The 25,257-nt window shown below is 53.4% G+C and overlaps 1 protein-coding gene across 6 annotated transcripts in view; it reads left to right on the top strand.

Annotated features, from left to right (window-relative positions):
• Nucleotides 1-22,701, top strand: part of IGDCC4 (immunoglobulin superfamily DCC subclass member 4) — a 38,998-nt gene extending 16,297 nt beyond the window's left edge. For 2 of the 6 annotated variants that reach the window (XM_032342900.1, XM_032342898.1), the window contains exons 4-20: nucleotides 1,880-2,016; nucleotides 3,359-3,499; nucleotides 6,865-7,020; nucleotides 7,774-8,187; nucleotides 8,717-8,881; nucleotides 9,424-9,561; nucleotides 10,420-10,593; nucleotides 11,476-11,712; nucleotides 11,860-11,961; nucleotides 14,075-14,258; nucleotides 15,030-15,157; nucleotides 16,614-16,784; nucleotides 17,034-17,171; nucleotides 18,132-18,303; nucleotides 18,745-18,973; nucleotides 19,705-19,866; nucleotides 20,592-22,701. In XM_032342900.1, the coding sequence (XP_032198791.1) occupies nucleotides 1,880-2,016; nucleotides 3,359-3,499; nucleotides 6,865-7,020; nucleotides 7,774-8,187; nucleotides 8,717-8,881; nucleotides 9,424-9,561; nucleotides 10,420-10,593; nucleotides 11,476-11,712; nucleotides 11,860-11,961; nucleotides 14,075-14,258; nucleotides 15,030-15,157; nucleotides 16,614-16,784; nucleotides 17,034-17,171; nucleotides 18,132-18,303; nucleotides 18,745-18,973; nucleotides 19,705-19,866; nucleotides 20,592-21,002 (3,259 nt within the window). In that variant the 3' untranslated portion in view covers nucleotides 21,003-22,701. The other 4 variants (XM_032342902.1, XM_032342899.1, XM_032342901.1 and 1 more) reach the window with 4 other exon arrangements.
• The last annotated feature ends 2,556 nt before the right edge of the window (nucleotides 22,702-25,257 follow it).

The following is a 25,257-nucleotide window of genomic DNA, read 5'->3' as shown; positions in this document are numbered from 1 at the left end:
GGAGCACAATTTCCATGGAAAGCCTGGGAAACTTTGGGGTTGCTCTGGTGGAAAACCTGCAGGCAAGGTCAGCTACGTAGTGTGAAGGAGGGTCTTGGAGGCGGGATGTATTAGGTGGAGGAGACCTGGATGGAGGTGGAGGTCTTATTTCCCAGATGGGTTCTACTTGTCCTTCCCCACTTGTCCTTTTCCATCAGATTTTCCTGGGCCAGGATCTTACCTCCCACCACCCTTTGCCTCCATGTCCCCTCTCCCCTGCTGGCCCCAGCACTGATGTGGGCAGCTGCTGGAGCTGAAGGTGAGACCCTGGGAGAGAGCTGAGTTTGCCTGTGGCATGAGGGAGGGAGTGAAGCAGGCTTACGTGCATTCTCTAAGTCTTTGGGCCACAGCAGGTTTCCAGGCCTGTGGCCAGAATTTTCTCCCAATGCCCTTGAGCTAGTTCTCCTTGGCTGCATTTAAATTGTTTCATACCCATTTCCCCATGAGCCAAGGGACCTTCATCAAGCACACTGCTGCCTCATTCCCTCTCCAACCTTGACCTAGCCTATATCCAGGGACCAGCATCATTTGCTTTGTTGAGAAACTGGGGCTCTCAGCCAGAAGCTAGCCCTGCAAGGATAGAGGTGGAGGATTCAGGAAGACCCCCCCCGACACACACAGTTGGTCCAGAACCTGTTCTGCTTACCACCACCCCAGTGTCCTCTGCACGGACACAGCCTTGCCTGCATTGCACTGTCTCCTAAGCAAGGGCTCCATACCTTTCTAACCTGAGCCACTTTCCAACCCTCTAACCAAGAGGGTAGAGAATACCACCTTTATCCATCCTACCCCTCCAAAGCAGTGTGTGTGTGGCGTGCGGCTTCCTAGGGACCCTTCCTCAGGCATCCTTAGCCATCTGATGGCTGCTGAGACAGGCAGGTGAAAAGAACAAGGGATTTGGTACTGGAAGACCTGGGTTCAAGTTTTAACCCGGCTCCACCTGTGAGTCCCTGGGGAAATAATGCCCTTGTGCTTCCGAGCCTTCGTCTTGTCATCAGTAAAATGGAGGTTGCGAAGCCCTCTGTCTCTTTAGATTGTTTTGAGGGTCAGATGATATTGCCTGAACAAAAGGGATTTTTATCAGGGAGGGAGGAGTTAATGTAGGCAGGGTGTAAACAAATTCACACCATATAGAAGGCTGTATAATTAAAAGTAAGTCTCCCACTGCCTGCCCTACCCCCATCCCAGGTCCCCTCCCCAGAGACAACCTCCCTCAACCGAGACTTCGGCGCAAGCATGTAAGCGTGCATAACCTCACACACCATTCCGCACCAAAAACACTTTAGAGATCATCCCGTTAGAGCACACATGCAGCTGCCTCCTTTTTAACAGCTGTCTTGCATTCCGTTGTGCGAATGTACCCAAAACCGATTTAGCTAGCAACCCCCCTACAGATGGCCCCTTGGATTGTTTCCAGTCTTCTGCTATTGTCCTCGCGGCACTGGAGTGAATATCATTAAACAGGTTTTTGTGTACATGTCTGAGAATATCTGTAGGATAGTCCTTGAAGTGGGGTTCCTGGGTCAAAGGGCACGTGCAGGGTTGATTTTAACATATTACCAACTTGCCCTTGAAGGAGGGTGTATCGATGGGCATGGCCACCAAGACTAAAGTACCTTCCCCCCATTCCTTCATCCACACTGTGTGTTATTAAACCTTCTGATCTTTGCCAATCTGGAAGGTGCAAATGGTATCTCACAGCTTTAATTTGCAGGTTTTATTATGAATGAGGCTTGAAAGTGAGATGCTGGAGGTAGTTCAAGCTGGGGGGGAGGGGGACCCAGGACAGCTCCCTGCGGAGTTACTGTCCACCTCATAGGTGCCCTCTCCCCTTCCCAAGGCTCATCATTCTCCCCAACGGGGTCCTCCAGATCCTGGACATTCAGGAGAGTGACGCAGGCTCCTACCGCTGCGTGGCCACCAGCTCTGTCAGCCAGCGATTCAGCCAGGAGGCCCTACTCAGTGTCGCCCACAGAGGTAAGGGGCAGGCCTGGCGGGGGAACCCCCAGGGGTTTCGGGCATCAGCCACCTCAGAGTTGGCAGGTGCCTTGTGAGATCCAAGCTCTGCCTTCAAATTGCCATTGGGCAGGTGAGGCGAGGTAACGCAGAGAAGGCAGTACCACCCAGGAAGTCAGAGATAGAAGGGGTTGGAACCCCGGACTCCAGGCTCCCAGTCTAGGGCTGTTTTCCTACAGAGGCTCTATGCTCCCTAAGGTTGGGTGGGGCATCCGGGCTAGGGGCAGAGGTGGGGGAGAGGGGAGGGGAGGCATCTGAAGAGGAGTATCAGGAAGCCCTGGTCCTGGCCCTTCTGGGCATCAGCGGATTCCCCCCTTGCTTCTGGCTGGACACTGCAAGTCTGGTACCCAGCAGTCTGGTGCTCCTGTCCTCTCCATTTCTCTGAAAAACTCCTGTCCCAGAATGATGCAATAGGAAGGGCACAGGCTTTAGGGTCGGAAAGACCTGGTTTGAAACCTGGCCTCTCTACTTACCATCTCTGTGACCCTGTGCTGTTATCAAATGTCTAGCTCAGGTGGGTTGTGGGAATAGCTGAGGTAAGAGTGGAAAGTGCCCAGCACCTAGCAAGTGCTCAACAGATCTTAGTGCGGGCCTCCCCCAAGGGCCTCTCACTTGCCTTCCTCTGCCATGGCACCCCCTCCCAACCCTGCCCTTCTGCACATCTCTTCCTATCCCCCTCCTCATCCCTCCCACCTCCAGGGACCCTACTTGCCTGTGGCTTGACTGGTAGGTCTCCTAATCTGGTCCACTTTCCCTCCTGTGCCGGGAAGTCTCTGCCGCCACCTGCTGGACACACCCGGTATTCCTCAGGCTGACCCAGGGGACAGGGTCACGGGGAGAACTTGGCAGGGAATCAGAGCTCAGGGAGCTGCCAAGGTGGTGGAAACTCGAGCCTGCCTCCTGCCTTTTCCACAAGGGAACCCAAAGCCCTCTGGAGAAGGGACTTGCCTAAGGTCACACTGCATTAATGGCATTGAGGGAACCAGAAACTTTGTTGACTCCAACCCCAGGCTCCAAGTCTACTGGTGACCCTAATGATCCTCTGCCAGCAGGGTGGGCTCCATTTTCAGGGAAGAATGGGGGTGGTGTGCCAGACGCCAGGTTATTCCTCCCCTGGCTCCAAGAGAGAGGGCTCTGAGTTCCGGTCCCTACTCTGCAGAACTATGCGGCTGCTTTCCCCATCTGTCAGATGAAACCTCGGCTGTTCCCTGACTCACCTGCCTCACCAGGTGAGCATCAGGTGAGGGACTGCAAGTAAAGACACCTCATGGTAAGGCTGCTTGCTGGCCTGCCCTCTCCACAGGGTCCCTGGCGTCCACCAGGGGGCAGGACGTGGTCATCGTGGCAGCCCCGGAGAACACCACGGTGGTTTCTGGCCAGAGTGTGGTGATGGAATGTGTGGCCTCCGCTGACCCCACCCCTTTTGTGTCCTGGGTACGACAGGGTAAGTGGAGGGAGAGGACCCAAGGGCATGGGGAAGGAGGGTGCGGCATCTCACGTGTCCCCAAGGTGGGATGCTATAGGGGTGACCGCTCCATTGGTGGGAGCTCCTCTCCCAGGGCTGAGCGTGGGTGGGGGAACCTGGACAGAATTAGACATCAGTCCATGTAGCATGTTCCTTTAGGAAGCACTTTGCGTCTGCCACTCACAAAATCGTCACTGAGACCTTACTCAGGGTGGGCTCAACAGTGTTGCAAGTGAATGTGTGAGGGCTGGAGTCAGGAGAAAGCAGGCCCCCTCCGCTGGGCTGCAAAGCTGCCCCTCGGCCCCACTCAGATTGCTGCAGCCTTGTGTGCTTGGATTTGTGCTGGGCACAGTGAATTTAAAAAAAAAAAAAATCAGATGGGAGAGACAGGGACTCTGCCCTTTGAACTCATAGTCTGGGTGAGGGCAATAAAACACACACCCAAGAAGAGAGGTTCGACGGTATTGGGCAGCAAGTGCTGAGTGCCAGGCAGGACTGCTTTCCAGCAGGGGCTATCAGAGTAGTGAAGGCTCTTGGCCCCACGTCGCTGCCGTCTACTGAGCACTCAGCTCACCCTCCTGCCAGAGCCTAGACCAGTCCTTGGAAGGGAGCAGGGGTGAGGACTCTTATTCCCACTAGATGGATGAGGAAACAGAGGCACAGAGAGCTAAGGCCCAAACTTTAGAGCCTGTTCTCTTTCTGATACACCACTTCCTCCACTCTTGTACAGAAGAAAAGTAAAGTTTTGTTTTGGTTTTGTTTTTAAGATTTTATTTATTTATTTTAGAGAGAGAGTGCATGGGGGACACACATGAGGGGGCAGAGCAGAGAGCAGGATAAGCAGACTCTACACTGAGCATGGAGCCCACCCTCAGTGTAGAGTCTTCTCTATATTGAGATCCCGGAGATCATGACCTGAGCTGAAACCAAGAGTCATACACCCAACTGGCTGAGCCACCCACGCGCCCCAGCAAGGATTATTTTTGTTTCTGTTTGTTAGTGAGAAGTGACTTGTCTCAAGTTGACGGCAGAAGTCTTCACTCTGCTTTCTTTTCCTTTCTTCCCTGACTCAGTCTATTATCTTATACTGTCTCCTTTCCATAAGTTTTTAATCTCACATCCAAAAGAGTATATAATGAATACACAGAGTTTAAAGAAAAATAATAAACTGAACAACTATTTACCTCCCACTGAACTGATGAGATAAAACAGTGCTAGTAGCTTTAGGCCTTCATGACCCGCACACTTCACTGGACTTGGGACACCGGCCTAATTAAGGGATCTTGGCACCAGCAGGACCCTCATAATATTATTGGGATAGGCTTGTGGCATTGCCCAGAAGTTCTAATATTAATGTTTCTCAAATCCTGACCTTGCATCAGGATGACCCAGGGAGCTTGTTAGAACTGCAGGTTCCCTGCCTTCATGCCTGGACAGTTGTGACCCAGGAATCTTAAACTGCCTTAGATCCTTGCTATTGAAAGGGTGGTTTTTGGACCCGCCACCTGTACCTAGGCAGAAATGCAGAATCTGGGGCTTGCCCTAGGCGTCTGCATCTTAACAAAGTCCCCTGAGATTCTGTGATTCGAGTGCACAGTGATGATTTGAGAATTGCTGTCCCAGAGAATCCCGACATGGGTGGTCCTGGGAACTCCCTTGCAGAAAGTCTGCTAATAGCACTCCTGGACAGAGATTGGGAAGAGAAAGGCTGGAAAAGGACTTCCTTCCTGACACCTGTCACTGCTACTTTTCTAGCAACTTCATGAAGTCAGGGAAGGGACATGCCTTTTTGTTTTGTTTCCTTCTGATTTCAAAGGTTGTATGTTCATTGGAAAAAACTGGGAAAAGCAGAAACAGAAAACATTCCGCCACTCAAAGAGATTGAAATAGTTAACATACAAGTGTATTCTTCCAGATTTTTTTCAATGCACATGTACATTTTCCCCCTGAGTTTGGGAGCATGCTATATTTACAGTTACAAGTCTTACTTTAATTCAACAGTTTATTATAACCATTTCCCCATCTCTAAAACTTTTTCAAAAAGTAATTTTAATGATAATGACTATATTCCATCATTTGAATATAGCCATAATGCAGTTTGCCAGTTCCTACCATTGAATTTTTAAGTCCTTTCCCATTGCCCACTGTTACAGTGATCAGTGATCAGACCTGTCCTTATCTCCCCAGGATAGGTGCCCACAAATGGGATCCCTGGATCAAAGTCAAGGTGGAGCCCTTCTCAGCATTTACCCTTTCTCTGGCAGCTTACCCTGTTTAAAAACTTTCTCAATTTGATAGGTGAAAATTAACATCTGTGTTTTGGTTTGCATTTCTCTGATTATGTGAAGTTGAACACTTTTTTGGTGTTTCTTGGCCATTTACATTTCTTCTCTGGATCTTCTTTGCATGTTCAGAAAGCAGGGGCTTTTAAAATGGTTCTCAGGGGCGCCTGGGTGGCTCAGTTGGTTAAGGTGTCTGCCTTGGTCTCCAGTCATAATCCCAGGGTCCTGGGATCAAGCCAGGCATGGGGCTCACTGCTCAGTGGGGAGGAGCCTGCTTCTACCTCTCCCCCCTGCTTGTGCTTGCCCGCTCTCTCTCTCTCTCTCTCTCAAATAAATAAATAAAATATTTAAAATAAAAAAAAATGGTTCTCATTTCAGATTCAAGATAAAAATTCTTGCATATATTCAAATCTTTGGTTCTGGTCAGACCTTTCCAGCCATGTCTTCATCACAATATTTGGAATAAGACCATACAGGAGGAGCATGTCCTTCTTGAGAGAAATGAATTTATTTATTTATTTATTTAGATTTTTTTTTTAAAGATTTTATTTATTTATTTGACAGAGAAAGATCACAAGTAGGCAGAGCGGCAGGCAGAGAGAGAGAGAGGGAAGCAGGCTCCCTGCTGAGCAGAGAGCCCGATGCGGGACTCGATCCCAGGACCCTGAGATCATGACCTGAGCCGAAGGCAGCGGCTTAACCCACTGAGCCACCCAGGTTCCCCAGAAATGAATTTATTAATAATGGTAATAGTAATAACTGACGAGGGTACTGAGTACCTGTTGGGTGCCTGCGCTGTGCCTGGCTTTCTCACAAACCTTATGGGTCCCACCCTCCCAGCATCCTTCCAGCTAGGGTCTCTCCTCTCGCCATTTTACAGACGGAGACAGGAGGGCTCAGAGACGGTCAGCCTCTAGCAAGTGAAAGAACTCAGGTTCAAACAAGGGACTGTTGTGTTTTCTTAAGCGGGTGTGGAGGCCCCCGTCCCACCCCGGATCCAGAGTGTAGATGCAGGAGCAGTCCTCGGTGCCCTAGTCCACCATTCTTCCTCTCCTCCCCCAGATGGGAAACCCATCTCCACGGACGTCATCGTCCTGGGCCGCACCAACCTACTCATCAGCAGCGCGCAGCCCCGGCACTCGGGCGTCTACGTGTGCCGCGCTAACAAGCCCCGCACGCGCGACTTCGCCACCGCCGCCGCTGAGCTCCGCGTGCTGGGTGAGGCGGGGTGGGGAACTGGGCACTGGCGGGGGGAGGCGGAGTGGGCAGGTCGGCTAGGGGCGACCGAGGGGCGATCCTGGAGGATGAAAAAGGGCTAGAGCTGGGGGTCCGGCACTCCGGGAGAAGTCCTTCGTTAGGATGGGTACTGGAGGGGACAGGCTAGAGGACTGGCGGCGGGGGAGTGGGGGAAAAGAGATTGGAGGATAAGGTGGGGGAAGTTGAGGCAGGGAGAGAAAGTGGGGATGATCAGAGCATGACTTGGGTGATTGGGGGGTGGAGAGGGGAGGGCTGAGTGGGACTTAGGTCACGGGGGGAGGGGTAGGACTGAGGGTTAAGAGACAGTGGTGTGGTCCGAGTGACACGAAATACTGGACAGGGTTGCTTAGGGCTGGGGGTAACTATGGAGAGAGTTAAGTCTCCAGGTGCAGGGGACACTGGAAGGAGGGGAGAAGGAGGTTACGGCACCTGAGGGAGTGTGGTGAGGCTCGGGAGGACCTAGGGTACTTAGGGGAGGTTCAGAAGGCCTGGGGACAATTCGGGGCGAGGAGGAGAACGGCCAGCGCGGGGCTGGGGTGAACCCGGGAGGAGCAGAGGTAGAGCGGCGCCGCCCGCGAGGATCTGGGGGCCGGCTGACTCAGGGAGAGGTTGGAGCGAGTAGAGGGCGCGCGGGAGCCGGCCAGAGCGTCCGGGGAGGCGGCAGAGACCCTCGCGGCCGGAGCGCGCGGTCAGCGTCCCCCTCCCCGCCCCCAGCGGCCCCGGCCATCTCGCAGGCGCCCGAGGCGCTGTCGCGGACGCGGGCGAGCACCGCGCGCTTCGTGTGCCGCGCGGCCGGGGAGCCGCGGCCCGCACTGCGCTGGCTGCACGACGGGGCGCCGCTGCGGCCCAACGGGCGCGTCAAGGTGCAGGGTGGCGGCGGCAGCCTGGTCATCACGCAGATCGGCCTGCAGGACGCCGGCTACTACCAGTGCGTGGCCGAGAACAGCGCAGGCACCGCGTGCGCCGCCGCGCCCTTGGCCGTAGTGGTGCGCGAAGGGCTGCCCAGCGCCCCAACGCGGGTCACGGCCACGCCGCTGAGCAGCTCCACGGTGCTGGTGGCGTGGGAGCGGCCCGAGCTGCACAGCGAGCAGATCATCGGCTTCTCCCTCCACTACCAGAAGGCACGGGGTACGTCCGCTGGGGACCCGCATGGGGGCGCCCGAGTGGGGGGGCACAGGTTAGACCGAAGGGTTGCCGCGTGGGTGGGTACTCTTGGGGATAGAAAGGAATGAGGTGGTAGCCCGCGGGAGAGACCTGCATAGATGTGGGCTAGGTCATAGCCTTCGACGCCCTGCCGGAAGGGTTAACGTGTGTGGCTCATTAACCCCCAGTCAGTCTGTTATGATAGAGGAGGAAGAGAATACTTTTCCTCCCAGGGAAAATGCCCAAGCATTCCTGGAACTAGTTTATTAACTGCAGCAGGAGTCACTTCAGGTAGACACCAGAAAGAACTTCCTAACAGTTGGAGGAATTAATACAGTGAAACTAGAAGCTGGACAAGTCTATACTTTCCAGCTCAGATGATCTGATGATCAGGTTATACACAGATTATTCTAGAGACTGGGACAATATGAAGGATCCCTAGATAGCCTCCAGCTGGCAGACCTTCGAGGGTGGCTCCCTGACAGTCCCTTTGGCCCCTGTGTCACTGCCCCAGGCATGGACAATGTGGAATACCAGTTTGCAGTGAACAATGACACCACAGAGCTGCAGGTTCGGGACCTGGAACCCAACACCGATTATGAGTTCTACGTGGTGGCCTACTCCCAGCTGGGGGCCAGCCGTACCTCTAGCCCAGCGCTGGTCCACACACTGGACGATGGTAGGGCCTCTCAACTTTCAGTGGGCACCTTGGGTTCCAGAGAATTCCCTGGGGGTGGTAGCTCGCTTCTTTTTAAAAATGCCAAGGCACTTTTACCTGCCTCGTGTCATCTTCTGTGCCCTGTGAGGGAGTGGTTGAGGGTTCTTCCCAACTTACAGTTTGGGACACTGAAGCCCAGAAAATGAGAGTGACTTGCCCAAGGTCAGTAGTACAACTGGGACTTGAGTCCAGGTCTTGATTCCCTGTGTCATATGTCCCTTCTCAATATCAATGTGCCATCTGGTCAGGCAGGGGCCGGTGACATGAACCCACTGGATGTGGGTTCAGATTGTGCCCCAAACCTTTTTCTGGCTTTGGGGTGGGAAGGATATCCCCTCATCTCCAGTTTGGGGCTCCCCTGAGAGGCTCCCTTTCCTCCCTCAGATCCTGGTCCTGGGCCTACTTCTGACTTGCTGTGTGACCTGGGCAAGTCTCTGACCGCTCCTGGGCCTCACCTTCCACGTCGGTGGAGCAGAGCTCACCCTGATGTTCTTCTGTCTCAGTCCCCAGTGCAGCGCCCCAGCTCTCCCTGTCCAGCCCCAACCCCTTGGACATCAGGGTGGCGTGGCTGCCCCTGCCTCCCAGCCTGAGCAATGGGCAGGTGGTGAAGTACAAGATAGAATACGGTTTGGGAAAGGAAGGTAAGTGGGCACAGGGTGAGGGCTCCACCCAGCTGGGAATTGTTGCTACGAAGGGCTGGCCAGAGCAGCTGAGGGTCCAAGCAGGGATGCGGGGGATGTCTGAGGAAATGACGTCTGTGGAATAGGGAAATAGGAACCTGGACAAGAGGAGGAACCTGTAGGCAAAGGCAAACAGGCTTAACTCAAGACAGAGGGAGGCCCAGGATCTAGCTTCACCTCATCTATGGCTTTAGTGGATAATGCTGTTAAGTCCCTGTCTCAGTTTCCTCATCTGTGAAATGAGGCAGGTAGCCTAGGTAATCCCTAGAATCCCTTCTATCTCAAAAAGACGGGACAGGGCTGTGGAGGGCGTGCTTGCCGTTTTGGGGAAACAGAGCATTGGGGAGGGCATGTCAGGGCAGATATAAGGATCTAGAGGAGAGGGTATGCAACGGATAAAGAGTTGGGGGAAGACAAGTGGCTGGGGGTCAGGGTGAGAGTGAAGAAGGAGGGAAGAGTGAGGAAGGAGGCTTGGGCTCTGGGAGGCAGGCAGTACCTGATGGCCTTCAGAGACAAGCCCTTGGGCCTGCACCCTACTGTGTGTGTGTGTGTATAAGGGGATGGTCATAATAGCTCATGGGGAAGTATGGTGTCCATGCCATGGTTCTCTCCATGCTGAGCTGAGGCTGTTGACCTGCATCAGCCCAGGCTGGAGGCCCAGGAGTCCACTCTGGAGCCATGGAGCCCATCCAGGCACCGAGGGATCTGTGCTGAGAGGGCACTGAGGAACCAGGATCTGGGGTGGAACAGCTGGCATAGGGGAGTTTGGGGGTCATGGGTCTTCAGGTGGCCGCCCAGCAGCCATGTTTTCTGTCCCAGCAGATCAGGTTGTCTCCACCGAGGTGCCTGGAAACGAGACACAGTTGACGCTCAGTGCCCTTCAGCCCAACAAGGTGTACCGAGTACGGATTTCGGCGGGCACCGGGGCTGGCTACGGGACCCCCTCCCAGTGGATGCAGCACCGGACGCCCAGCGTGCACAACCAGAGCCACGGTACAGGGGCTGAGGAGAGAGGAAGGGTGGCGTGTGTGACCATGTGGGCGTGTGTGTGCGCCTTTGGAACGCAGGCCCCAGCACCCTCTCTGTCAGAGACCCTCCACAGATTCCGCAGCTGGATGGGCCAGGGAGACCAGGTGTTAGGCGAAGGGCTGGCCTTTACAAACAAACCTGGGCTCCAGAGTCCCTTCTATCTGCTCCGTGACCTTGAACAAACCATTCACTGCACGGAGGTTTCACTTAACTGCCACGGGTTGGGGGTGGCGTTGTGAGGATTACCAATGCATTGTAAACAAGTGTTTAGTCCATAACAGGAACTTGGCATATAGTAGTTGCTTCCAGAGTAGGACCGTTGGTTTGTCAAGAGGTCCAGTAATAGAATGATTGAGTAGACAGTACGCGTGCCACGTTCTGTCAGAACCTGGCATGCATTCTGTCTGTATGACATTGGACAAGTTACTTAACGTCTCAGTTTTCTTCTTTGTAAAATGGAGACAATAGTATTTTATCATTTTATAGGGTTGTGAGAATAAAGTCAAAATACACACCCAAGGAGCTTAAAACAGTGTCTGACACATAGTAAGGCCCCACTCTTAGACTCCAAGTAGGCTCCCACACCAATGGCTCCTCCCGTCCTTTCCGGCCTCAGCAACCCTCGGTACCCACTTGCCTGTCAGTTCACCTCTAGGCTGAGCTGAGGCCTGGCTCCAGGGGTGTGGCCGTGGGCCTGTGCATTGTGGGGAGGCTGGCAAGGCTCTCGCTCAGTGCTCCCTTCCTGCTTCTGGCTTCCTCCTGCCCCGCTCTCCTCTCCCATTCCTGGCTTACTTCTCATTCCTCCTTCTCTCTCTCCCTCTTGCTGTCCTGCTCCTCCGCCCCCAGTCCCTTTTGCCCCTGCAGAGCTGAAGGTCCGGGCAAGGATGGAGTCCCTGGTGGTGTCGTGGCAGCCGCCCCCTCACCCCGCCCAGATCTCTGGCTACAAACTCTACTGGCGGGAGGTGGGAGCTGAGGAGGAGGCCGATGGCGAGAGTCCTCCAGGGGGCCGCGGAGACCAGGCTTGGGATGTGGGGCCTGTCCGGCTCAAGAAGAAAGTGAAGCAGTATGAGTTGACCCAGTTAGGTGAGGAGGGCTGCGGGAGGGAGCGAAACAGATAGAGCCTTGGTGGGGAACTGGGCAAGGCGGGCATGGGAGCTGGGAACAGAATGCTCTCGGGGATGAGAGTGGCCTCAGGTCCCTCTAGCCAGTGACCCCCATGACCTTCCCCAGCCCCTGGCCGGCTGTACGAGGTGAAGCTTGTGGCATTCAACAAACATGAGGATGGCTACGCGGCAGTGTGGAAGGGCAAGACAGAAAAGGCTCCCACACCAGGTGAGAGGGCTGGGGAAGGAGAGGGAGGAGGGCTCCGTCGAGGGGTCCGTGGGCCGCTTCCTTTCACTTTCCTCTGGGCCAGCCCTGGTGGTCAAGCCATCTGGTAGCTTCGACCACCCCCAGACCCATTCTTCTCAGTTTAAAGGTCCTCTTCTAGCCCCAGACAGCCTCTGGTGTAGAGAGAAACTTCAGTCGATGCAATGTCCTTCAGGCGAACTACCAGATTTTCATTACCCATGAGCAGTGCTAATAGGGAATGTTTGGACAGAGAGAAACCTTGTGGCTGATCAGCGACTCCTGACCCTGTTTGATCTTTTTTTTTTTTAATTTTTTTAAGATTTTACTTATTTATTTGATAGAGATCTCAAGTAGGCAGAGAGGCAGGCACAGAGAGAGGGGGAAGCAGGCTCCCCGCTGAGCAGAGAGCCCGATGCAGGGCTCGATCCCAGGACCCTGGGATCATGACCAGAGCCGAAGGCAGAGGCTTAACCCACTGAGCCACTCAGGCGTCCCGACCCTGTTTGATCTTTAAACGTTTTTTTAAAACACATCCACCTACAGCAAACTATCAGCCTGTCTCTCTATGCTAGGCAGGGAGAGCCTCCCTATGTGGCCCATCAGGGAATGGAGGCTCAGAGAAATGAAAGGACTTGCCCAAGGTCACATAAAGCTTAAACTAGAACTGAGACCCCTGTTTCCCAACAAAAGTCTGCCCACTCTATTACACTGCCCTGTGACTCTGGGTGGGCCACCCTGCTTGTCCATTATGACACCCCCTCACCCCTGACTTACCAAGCTGCTTTTCAACCGTGTGTTTTATCGAAGGGAACACTCAACCCAGAGCCAAGAAACCTGTTCGAATTCCAGTTTGTTCATTCAGCAAATCTTTTTTACTGTCTACTACCCTGTTGTAGAAATTTAGTGGTGAACAATACAGATAAAGTTCCCACTTTTGTGTTATTTTGTATTTATGTAATAAACACGTCATCCTATAGTACTTACTGTAAAGGTCTTGGGTCGGCTGCCGTAACAAAAATACCCTAGATTGAACAGCTTAAACATTTTCTTTCTCAGTCCTGGAGGAAGTCCAAGATCAAGGCATCAGCAGAGTCATTGTCTGGGGAGGGCCCATGTCCTGGTTCGTAGACCATAAGCCCTCTTCTCACGGTGTCCTCATATGGCAGAAGGTGGGCTAGAATGCTCTCTGTGGGCTCTTCTATACGGCGCAGTTACAGACTGGAAGTTGTGCCCCTCCCCTTCCCCCCAATTCTTACGTTGAAACTCCACCCTCCAGTATGCTGTATTAGGAGGTAAATAAAGTTAGATGAGATCAGGAGGGTGGGGCCCTTTAAAAGTCACAAGAGAGCTGGCTTCTCTCTCCTCTCTCCTCCATACGTTCATACAATGAGAAGTTGGCAGCCTGTCACCCACACGTGGGCTCTTACCAGAACTTGAGCATGCTGCCACCCCGGTCTCAAACACCAGCTTCCAGAACTCTGAGAAAGAAATTTCTGTTGTTTTTAAGCCACCCAGTCTGTGGTACTTTGCTATAGCGGCCGGATGGACAAAGATAGGCACTAATCCCCTTCAGGAGCCACCCCCCTCAACCATGGGTTCAAATTTCAGCATATGAATTTGGGGAGACACAAACATTCGGTCCATAACAATAGGCCAGACCCTTTTCTGGATGTTTAACAAAAATGAACTAATCTAATGCTCCTAACAACACTATGAAGGAGGTCCTGTTCTCAGCCCCACTGACATAGGGAATGGAGGCACAGAGAGGTTAAGGAGCTTCTCCCAGGCGGCACAGCTAGTAGGTGGCAGAGCTGGAATTGGAACCAGGGCCCTTGGCTCCCAAGTCGGTGCTTTTAACTGCCATCGTTTGCTGCCTCTCTGTAGTACAGTCTGCTTTATACATGACCTTGGCAAAAATCACTTAAATTCTTGGGAGCCTCTGTTTCCTCAGCTGTGAGGTGGGGATGATGCTGCTTAGCTCACAGGATCAGAAGACAGAGGGTGAAGAAAGAGTGCCTTGGAACTGTGAACCACTACCCATCTTTCGGGATGGGTGTCCTCCCTCCTTTCCTCACACCCTGTTTTCACCTTCCAGACTTGCCCATCCAGAGGGGACCACCCTTGCCCCCCGCCCATGTCCACGCGGAATCGAACAGCTCCACGTCCATCTGGCTTCGGTGGAAAAAGCCAGACTTCACCACAGTCAAGATTGTCAACTACACCGTGCGCTTCAGCCCCTGGGGGCTCAGGAACGCCTCCCTGGTCACCTATTACACCAGGTGGGGAAGCCAGCCCACGCTGCCACAGGCCAGCGGGGTGAGGGGCGGGGAGGCAGCAGATGGGGACAAGGGGAGGGACCCAGGGATTCAGGAAACTTTCCTGGCTCACATATTACAGCAGGACACACTGAGGGTCTGCTGGGGCCAGGTAGAAAAGGGGAGTCCCTTCTATCCCATCCACTCCCAGCAGAGCCTTGCACTCAACTTCAGGGAATGTGCCGCAGGACAGACCCATTTCTCCAACCTCAGACAGGATGGGGAGGAGACCGCTGTGCTGTCGTCCTGAGAGGGTCCCCAGTCAGACAGGGAGGCGGAGCCGCCGCCCTGAGGAGCTGCTCGTTAGGCAGAGGGAAAAAATCGCATAAAAATACTGAAGACATCATAAAGCACATAAAACAGCTAGACTAAAACAAAGTAGGGAGACAGAGATACGTACAGCTGAAGCTGAAGTGCATTAAGTCAAGGAAAAGATGTGTCAGAGATGGATCCTTGGGTAGATGATGACTTGGATGAATCCAGGAAGGTTTCCCGGAGCAGGCGCCTAGTCTGGAGATTTGGACAGACTGCCTTGGGAGCAGCGTTCATCCAGACCTCTCTGTAGAAATCCTGGGTGGTGTCCGTATCACCCCCCCCCACCCCCCACCCCGCACTGGTCAGCGAGTTGATTCCCCACCCAGGGGAGGGCCTGGGGCTGGCAGAGCAGATTGGGACGGGCCTGGCCTGCTGGGAGGGAGCTCCTGAGAGCACCAGTCGCGTCTCTTGCCTCGGCAGCTCTGGAGAAGACATTCTCATTGGTGGGCTGAAGCCTTTCACCAAGTATGAGTTCGCAGTACAGTCCCACGGCGTGGACATGGACGGGCCTTTCGGATCCGTGGTAGAACGCTCCACCCTGCCTGACCGTGAGTGGCCGCCTTGCCCCCTATCCCATCTTTTACCCCACTCCTTCCTGCTCCGATGGCCCTCTTTTTTAACATGTCCCTCAAAACCCTATTTCTGTCTATCCCTGGCTTCCATTCATGCTGGCCAGTCCTGTGCTGGTCTTAATCACTTAGTCCAAAACACAAGGAGACTTCGAGGAGGGGCTTCTTGTATGAGACTGCCAAGAGCTCACGGAGCTGGTGACAAGGGGCCGGGTCAGGGAGGCTGGTGTCCTGGATTCTACGTCCTGCCCGCCCACAGGGAAGCTTGGGCCTCTGTGTCCCCATCTATAAAAGGATGGAACCATTCGCTGTGCACGCCCGTGGCTCTGGAACCTCTGGAAATGGCATTCCAAGACGAATGACTTTTGTTCTCCCAGAAGAGGCTCTCTGGTTCTGCCTGTCCTAGCCCTGTTCCCTTTCCCATGGACAGAAGACCTTTGTCTTGGGTGGGATGGGGCGCGAAAGCCGTGCACTCCCTGGCGTTTGCTCTTGAAAAAACTGCTTACAGGTCGTCTCCCACCCGCCTATCACATCAGTTGTTATGGTCTTAAACTGCATCAGGATTTTGGGGGGGCCCCATGTTCTCTCAGAAGAGACTTTGTGTCATTGGCTCCCCAGCACCACTGGCTATGTGACAGATGGGGATGTTTTCTCCTTTTGCAGATGGGGTCCCAGAGCTGAGAGGGTGAGAGGCGAGGAGGCTTCTGCCAGCCTGTGATGCTGTGGCTGCCTCACGCCTTAGAGCCCTGGGTCCCCGTCCCACCCTCTGCTGGGCCTTGAAGCCCTGAAACCCCAAATCTCTGTCCCCTTCCAACTCACTGTTCACCTGTGTCCCTACTTCTCCTTCTCTCCCTTCCCCAGTCACCCCTACCCCCAGGATCAGTTTCTTCTCTGAAAACAAAACCACAAAGGTTGTACTTCTCCTACTGGGATGGCCATGACCCTTAGAAACTGTGTCAGGGGCAAACACAGACAAAGGCTATACAGGGCATCAACTGATTTTATGTGAAGGTCTGTGGGTAGCAAGGAGAGTTAGGAACTTTCAATGATAAATAGTTTTGAACTCTACTTTATGTTAAACTTTACCATGGACTAGAGGAGAAACAGCATGGGAGTTCAAAATGAAATGTAAGCCTTCCAGAAAATTTTGAGCTCTGCCCCCAGGTCTCTGGACACCAGACAATCTCCTCCAGCTTTGGAAGTATCAGGGTATGGAAGGTTGAGGTCTGCTCCAAGGAGTGAAAAAGAGTTTCTGGGAGGGGAGGAATGTAGTGAACACCTCTCCCCTGCTAAATGTTTTCCAGAAACTCCTTAGTTAGAGATCAGATTTTCATTTTGCTTTGTGGTTTGTCCTCACGCCCCTGTCTCCCGGCTGCCCCCAGAGCTGGGGCTCTCAGTGATGGTGCCTCTCCCCATCTCCTCCCCTGTACCCCAGGGCCCTCAACGCCCCCATCTGACCTGCGCCTGAGCCCCCTGACACCATCCACCGTTCGGCTGCACTGGTGCCCCCCCACCGAGCCCAATGGGGAGATCGTGGAGTATCTCATCCTCTACAGCAACAACCACACCCAGCCCGAGCACCAGTGGACCCTGCTTACCACGGAGGGTGAGGGCTCCTGCCCCAGGGCCTCTGAGCAAAAGCTTCCCCACCCTCTCCCTTTTTGAGCCCCTCCAGGGGCTGGGCTAGTGGTGAGAGTGTAGCTGAGGTTTGTTCCATGGGTGTCTGGGAGAAGCAGGCAGAAGCTGTGCCTGGGTGGGACAGCAGACCTTCTTAGTCTCATTTTTCCAGGCTGTCCCTTCATCCTGCTCCCATGCCCCCAACCCTCCAGCCCTGCTTTCCTCTCTCTGCCTCCAGGAAACATCTTCAGTGCTGAGGTGCATGGCCTCGAGAGCGACACAAGGTATTTCTTCAAGATGGGGGCACGCACAGAGGTGGGGCCTGGGCCCTTCTCTGGCCTGCAGGATGTTATCACTCTCCAGGAGAAGCTCTCAGGTATGAGGGCAGGAAGGGTGGAATGGGTCCACCCTGGGACTGCTTGAGGTCTTCTGAGGCCCCTGGAGTTAACCTCTAAAGTCATCTCTTCCATCGCCTTCAGGCCCCTGCCCCAGGGCACAGCTACCCTTTCATTGTTTTGGGCAGCTGGCTTCCTGGTTTGGTGGGCAGAGGACAAATCTGAAGGGGGTCGTTCAGTGGCAGTTCAGTCAAGAGGTCAGATTTATGGGAGACTGGCTTAGTTCTTTGGAAGAGTGCTTTGATTGGAGGATTGGCTTAGAGAGGGGACGAACTTTAGGGGGTGGGAGAGAGCAGCAGAACTGGTTATGTGATTTGCAGGGCCAAGGGTGAAATGAAAATGTGGGACCCTTATTTAAAAATTAGAATTGCAAGACAGTGATAGCAGAACCTTAAACCAAGCATGGCATCCTAAGTGTGGGCCCCGTGCAACCACTCTTGTGGCACACTCACGAAATCAGCCCTAGTGTGTTTTATTGGGAGGCCAGGTTGACAGAGAGGGACCGGAAGTTCAGATGTCTATTGGGGAGGACAGTCGGAGAGGAAGTGATGGACCCCTTTTTGTAGCAGAAGATTTTGTTTCTAGAGGGTGAGACTCAAGCCAGTGGTCTCCTGAGGAAGCCATAGAAATCCTGGTCTATTGGGGCACCTGGGTGGCTCAGTCATTAAGTGTCTGCCTTTGGCTCAGGTTGTGATCCCAGGGGGATCGAGCCCCGCATCAGGCTCTTGGCTCAGCTGGAAGCCTGCTTCTCCCTCTCCCACTCCCCCTGCTTGTGTTCCCTCTCTTGCCTCTCTCTTGCTCTCTCTGTCAAATAAATAAATCTTAAAAAAAAAAAAAAGAAAGAAAGAAAAGAAAAGAAAAGGAAAGAAAAATCCCGATTTATGAACCCTGGGCCTCGTCCTGGCCTTGACCTGTTCTGTCCCCTCTCTGTCCCCTGCCAGACTCCTTGGATGTGCATTCAGTCACAGGCATCATTGTAGGTGTCTGCCTGGGCCTCCTTTGCCTCCTGGCCTGCATGTGTGCCGGACTGCGCCGCAGCCCCCACAGGTGGGTGAAGGAGCCAGTCTGCCTGCAGAGAAGAGAAACTTCCAGAAGGGCAGCGGAGATGAGAGGGTAGGGAAAGTGGCCATGACTTGCCCGAGGTACCCCCAGAGGCCCCACTGAAGCTAAGACTCTGGAGTGAAGGCATTGGGAGTGATGACCTCATGAGAATGGGGAGTGGGTTAGGGAGCCGTGGCCTACCTCCTCAGCAAGGGCGAGCATAGGCCGAGCTGCCTTCTCTCACTGTGTCTGTCACTGACAGCATCTTGGAAAGAGAGACCCCTAATCTCCAGACACCTGGACCTGGGAGGTGGGGCGGGGAGGGGAGGAGGAAAGGTTCTATTTGCAATGTCACAGCTGTTTTGAACCTAGTTTCTTAATCATTGCCTAGACAGGGAAACCAAATTCCAGAGATGGATGGGAACCTGCCGGAGGACATAGGCGGGACTAGATCCCAGGCCTGCCTCCACCCCTTTCTGACCGCTGTGCCCAATTCTCTGTCTTCCCTTCCAGGGAAGCCCTCCCAGGCCTGTCCTCCACAACTAATACTGGGAACCCCGCCCTGTACTCTCGAGCCCGCCTTGGCCCTCCTAGCCCACCAGCTGCCCATGAACTGGAGTCCCTTGTGCACCCCCGTCCCCAGGACTGGTCTCCACCGCCCTCAGACATGGAGGACAGGGCTGAAGTGCACAGCCTTATGGGAGGCGGTGCTTCAGACTGCCGGGGTCACTCCAAAAGAAAGGTAAGCCTGGAGCCTGGGTGGGTCACAGCCCCACACTACGACTCATTCCCAAATGGGACACCAGGGGGCGCAAGAGTCCAACCTGTGACCCCTTAGAGACGCTCCTCCCCCCTTCCCCTCCCTTTCCCAGGGCCAGCTGCTGGGGAAAAGGATCTCTCCTTCCTCCCTGAAAAGGTTGGCAGAGTAGGGAAGCAGATGGGCCTCCATCCCTGGCAGAATAGGTCATCCTGGTTGTCACGGAAGGAGGGAAGGGCCCACAGTGGACTGTTTGCTGGTAACTCAATTTGGCCACACCACCCTCCTCATCCTGCAAGCTGGAGAAACCTCTAAGCCCCAGTCCTCCCCACCCCCACCGCAGTATGAAGGACAAGTGAGACCAGGACCTGGATAAGGTGGGCTCATGTAGGGCAGGTCCCTTCCACACCGCCAATGGTAGCTCCTCCTGCACTTCTCTGAGGAACCTATTCAAACCCTTGTGTGCTTCTTCCCTCTTTCCCTGTCTTTGTGGTGAAGGAGACCCCGCCTGGCTTGGACACCTCTAGGCTCTGTGGTACTGGACTGTTCTGCAGGAGGACTTCTCCATCCTCATGTTCACCCCCAAACTCTTGGTCCCTCCCCAGAGCCTTAGCAGGGAGGTGGCCAGGAGGCCAAGAGTCTCCATCTACTTCCCTCTCTTAGGCTCCCCTCTCCCAGCCAAGCCCTCAGTGCTCCCATCCTTTCTCCCCTCGCAGATCTCCTGGGCTCAGCCAGGTGGGCCAAGCTGGGCAGGTTCCTGGGCAGGCTGTGAGCTGCCCCATGCAGGTGCCATGCCTTCTCTGACCCGGGCTCTGCTGCCCCCTGCTGGAACGGGGCAGACACTGTTGCTGCAGGCTCTGGTGTATGATGCCATAAAGGTCAGTGTCCTGGGAGGGAGAGGGAGGAAAGGAGAGAAGGGGCTCTGTGTTTGTGAAGAGCAAGTAGTGAGTTTTCTCGTGACCCCTGATGATAACTTCCATGGGGATGGAACTCTAGTTAGGAGGCCCCTGGAGCCTCCGAAGGTGGGGGAGGGGTGCAGGCAGTTTGCGGGGATCTGTCTAACCTGGGTTAAAGACAATCGCTCCTCTCCTGATGCCTTAGTGGGTCCCAGCAATATTACCATGGATCTGAGGGAGGGCCTGGATTGAGTGCATTCTGCCCTTCCCCCTACCCACTGAGGCTCTGACTAAATCTGGTACTTTTGGAACTCTGGGCAAAGGCAAATGCGTAGTATTCCGTTCTCCCCCTGCCTTCACATAGGCCTGATCATCATCTCTTAGAGGACAGCAGTCGCTGTGCTCTGGGGCTTGGGGGAAAGGGGTCAGTCCCTCTCTGCCCCAAGTATGTTGGCCACTTTTTAAAAAAGATATATTTATTTTAGAGAGAGAGAGAGATTGAGGGGGGGCAGTCTTTAAGCAGACCCCCCCACTGAGCACAGAGCTGAAAGGTTGCTCAGTCCCAGGACCCAGGAGATCATGACCTGAGCCAAAACCACGAGCTGGCGCTTAACCGACTGAGCCACCCAGGCGCCCCTGTTGATCATTCTTCTGATGATCACTCTCAGCGATGGTCACCCTGTCTTTACATTCTCGGCTCTGACCAGGGCAACGGTAGGAAGAAGCCACCCCCAGCCTGCAGGAATCAGGTGGAGGCTGAAGTCATCGTCCACTCCGACTTCGGCGCATCCAAAGGGAACCTTGACCTCCACCTCCAAGACCTGGAGCCTGAGGACCCCCTGCCTCCAGAGGCTGCTGCCCTCCCTTCGGGAGTCACAGATCTAGGGCAAGGGGTAGACTGGCTGGACAGGGAGCTGGGAGGGTGTGAGCAGGCAAGCCCTGGGCCAGACAGACTCACCTGCCTGCCAGAGGCAGCCAGCGCTTCTTATCCGTACCCAGACCTCCAGCCCAGTGAAGCTCTGGAGGAGGCCCCCGGGAGCAGCTGCCAGCCAAAGGCCCCCTGCCCGCTAGGAACCAGCCCAGGCCTGCCCAGAGCCCCAGTCCCCTCCTCTGCCTAGCTCCCCTAGAGGGTGCAGTTTGGGGCAGGCTAGGATGGATCATGGGACATGGCCCATGTGGCTGAGTAGGTATGCCCATGTACCTGCAGTTCCTGAGCATCGTCACGGTGTCTGAAGCCTCCCCAGGGGCTGTGGCTGTGGGGAGAGGAAGAAATGGGAGTATCCACTCCCCCCACACTCTGCCACCTGTCCTGTGGGAGGGACCTGTGAGGCATGGCTCTATGTGACGTGCACATGTATGCGCTAGCTGGACAACTGGGAGACTTTGGCCAGGTAGAGGTCCCAGTGGCCTAATTGATCCTCCAGGTCAGGATAGTGCCCCAGAGTGGTTAGTCCCTAGCCCTGTGGGCATCCCACCTCTGTCACCCAGCTGTTTATTACACACTCTGAGAGTGTCTGCAATGCCCTGTCTGACAAAGACAGCCCCGGCCCATTTCCCCTTCTGGCTGGGCTGAGTGCAGTAGGCTCTGGTTGCCTAGCATCTTCGTCTTGTCACTACCCATTGGTCTTGTCACTACCCATCGCTGGTGTCACTACCCATCGCCCAGTCCCTATTGCCCCAACTGAGAGGGTGATTCTGGCTCCCCTCAGAGCAACTCTGCATTTCATTTTGTCATTTGGGAAGTGCCCGGTTTTGGAAATCCTTTGCCCTGGCTCTCCTGTCCTCCCTTCCCCTCCACTCCTCTTGTGCTCTGTCTCCAGTCAGCCCCCTGCTCCCAGTTCTGCCCTGCTCTTCCTCTGGGATCCGCTTTCCTGTCCACTCCGCTGTTTCTCTGTCTCCTGTCTCGGCTGTCTCCCACCGCCATCCCGGACTGCGTCATGTGGTTCACCTGCCTGGGGTCAATCTCTGCACCCTTCCCTAACAACATGACTACCTCACGTCTGCTCTGAGGCCACAGCCTGACTTCTGTGTCCGCCATCCACTTCACCAGCCATCCTCCTGCCCCTCTTCTCTTTGTGCCACCATATGCCCCCGCCCCAGGCAGACTGCCCCTCTTAGGGGAAGATCTTCCAGTTTCCCTTGTGTCTTTCTCCCTGGGATTAAGGTTGGAGGATTCTCCTTGGAGTTAGGTGATGAAAGTCACACAGGGGGGCTTCTGAGACAGGGAAAAGGGAATGTGACTTCTCCCTTTGAGGCATGGAGGCAGGGTTGCTGGATGGAGGGGGTTTGGGCTCTTCCTTCCCAGCTGAAGCTGAAAGGGGAGAAGGAGACTGGGGATGGGGGGCACCACAGTCCAGGAGCTTCCCTCCCACTCTGCACACCTGGAACAGGAGCTCATGGATGGGGGGGTGAGGGGAGTTTCACCCTTTGGGGGCTGGCACTGAGGTCTTTGCACAGGACAAGGGTAATTTTGTTGTTGTTGTTTTTTCTCCTTTAAATTCAATCCTAAAGTCCTTTTCCATTGACCTGTCACACAGGGACAAGCTGGACTTCTATTTCCTGTGTAGAGAAAACAAGGTCATTTATTTGATTTTGTACCCCAGCCTCTCCTTGGAGCTTAGGATGTGGGGGCTTTTCTCCCTAAATGCATCTTTTTTAACTGATCAGCACATCAAGGGTTAATGCTGGCTTCTGGGCCAAATTAGAAATAACCAGTCTATCTTTCCCCTCTTCTTCTTCTTCTTCTTCTTTTTTTTTTTTTAATGGTGACATGTCTCTCAAGCAGAGTTGCGGCTCCCTCAGACCCTTTCAGCATCTGTGTTTATTACACTCGGGTGTCACTCCCGCCTGACATCCGCACCTACATCTCCCTCCCCTCCCTGCTCCAGCGGGGCTGGGAGAGCGAAGATTATTCCTGCTGGCTTGTAGCTCCCTGAAGATGGAATTGTCACTTGTACTCTTCCTCTGGCATCCAGCGTCACCATGGCTGAGGCCACTGTCTGTGTTTTGCCTTTGCTCTGAAGGTCAAAAGCCTCTTTTTATTTTGCTGGTTTGCTCTGCTCCCCCCACACCCCGCCTCCCCTCCGCCCCAAAAGGGAGAGGAAAAAAAAAAAAACAAAAACTGCCCTGAATCAAATGGCTGTTTTAACAGTAGGCTCTTAGCATTACACCACATAGTCATTTTTCATGTTCTTGTTTAACAGGCACTGAGGTTCTGGTTTAAATTAAATAGCTGCAAATGAGACAATTTATAACCCATTAGGTTGGGTGGAAAATTGTTTCTCAAAAGCAAATAAGTAATAAATCTGGTATCTGCCTATAACTCACAGTTGATAAGAAAGTGGCCATTACTCACTAGCATTATATATTATTTGGGCTCTGGGTAATTTGGAAGTGTTAGGTTTGTGTCTTTGTAGCAGTATTTTTATTAGAAAAGAGTCTATTGGCCTTTTACAGGGTATTAATCCCTTTGTCACCTACCATCAATGCCTTGTGTTTTTTGAGTCTTATTTAGAAACCTTCCTTTTCTTGATGCATGACAAGTGTAATCAGTACCTGCTCATTTATTTGTCGGTATTTAGTTTTATGCTATTTTATTTAATTCTTTTTTCCAGCATTTTTCCTCCTCATAAATATGATATTCTTTAGTGTTAAGCCAAGGCATTGATCATGTATCTGTCCCAATAATGAATTAATAAACTATTTTCCAAAAATGTGGAATGACTAGAATTTCCTCAGCCTTTCTGTCCTAGAGAGTGTTATTTCCTGCCAGGCTGGGAAATGCTGAGTTTCTGAGGGTAGAGAGCAGGTGGTCATGGGAAAGAACCAGACCACCCTTCAGACTTAAACTTAGAAAAGAGGCTTTCTTTGATTGCAAACTTACAGGCTTTCTGGGGGAATCTCTTTCCAACTGGGCACAGGCTTTTTTTTTTTTTTTTTTTTTTTTAAACTTTCTTGGGTGCAAAGGAGAAGTGAATGAGCAACTCCAGAGATTTGGCCTTAACAACTATTTTTCTGTGTAACTCTGGTCTCCAGAGTTGCTCACGGCTGCATGGTAACACATATGGACACTGTGCCTACAAGCTTAGAGACCCACGCACACACACACTCACCTTCACAAACACCCTTGGATCCATTAACTCAAACATGGGCATGCAGCCACACGCAAAACTCCACACCCACGCCCCACATGCATCTCAGGATGATACTCTTCTGCTAAGATCTTTCCAGAGCCTGGTAGGAAGCATGCTTTTCTACTGAGGGAACCAAGAACCAGAGGCTGCCCTGCCTGGGACCACCCCTAAAGTGGCTGATGGGCCAGACCCGTGTTAATTGACAGATCACAGGGAGAGATACTGCACATTCTGCAGGCAGGCGAATAGCCATTATTTGCATATCACTCTCAGACCAAGGGTTGTGATAAAGAAGAATTAAACACTTGTCAAAATGAATTTAAAATGACAGCAACTCAGGACACCAATTTGACCTCTCTGAGTCTAGGACAAGCCAAGAAGGGGTTGTTGAGAATTCAAGCCCTGCAGGAGGGAAGTCCAGGACTCTGGGCCCGGGCAGCCCCCCTCCCTCCCTTTCTTATGGCCAGTGGAGGCCCATCACTCCTGCCCCTCCTCACGGTGAAATTGGTTTGGGGTTTGGGTGTGTCCTCCAACCTTGAATTTCTCCACTGCCTCCCATGGCTCACTCATATACCTCAAGTCCTGCCTTCTAGACTCATCTTCCAACTGCTACAGGAGAGTCAGGAGTCCTGGGCTGGGCAAACCCCATCAGCAGTAAACTTATCTGATCTCTGGAGGCCTGCAGTTTTTTACTCATCTGCACCAAAGTTAGGGGTTTTTTTTTTGTTGTTGTTTTTTAAGATTTTTTAAATTATTTATTTGACAGAGAGAGATCACAAGTAGGCAGAGAGGCAGGCAGAGAGAGAGAGGAAGGGAAGCAGGCTCCCTGCCGAGCAGAGAGCCCGAAGCGGGACTCGATCCCGCGACCCTGAGATCATGACCCCAGCGGAAGGCAGTGGCTTAACCCACTGAGCCACCCAGGCGCCCATGCATCAAAGTTAGGTTTATGGATGGTTAACACTCCTGATTCCAAGATTCCAGAGTTGGTATCAAAAGAGAAACCTCGTTATTCCTCCTCATCCCAGTCCAATGTTGGAAGAAGAAATAGCTGAGTGAGGCAAAGAGGACCATCTTTAAATCTCCTGATCTTAGAACGGAATAGATGGACTAGCTAGCTCATCACGCTGGACTGAACAGAAGATCATTTAATAGTAAGTGGCCAAGATTCAAGATCTCTGAGCATTAACATGGGTATGTATCTCCTAAGAGGTAATACATACCTATGTTCCCTAAAATTCGT

Source organism: Mustela erminea, chromosome 5, assembly GCF_009829155.1.
Source record: "Mustela erminea isolate mMusErm1 chromosome 5, mMusErm1.Pri, whole genome shotgun sequence".
Classification (NCBI taxonomy): Eukaryota; Metazoa; Chordata; class Mammalia; order Carnivora; family Mustelidae; genus Mustela; species Mustela erminea.
The sequence above is the reverse complement of the archived record's forward strand: the minus strand, read 5'-3'. Positions and strand labels throughout refer to the sequence as shown.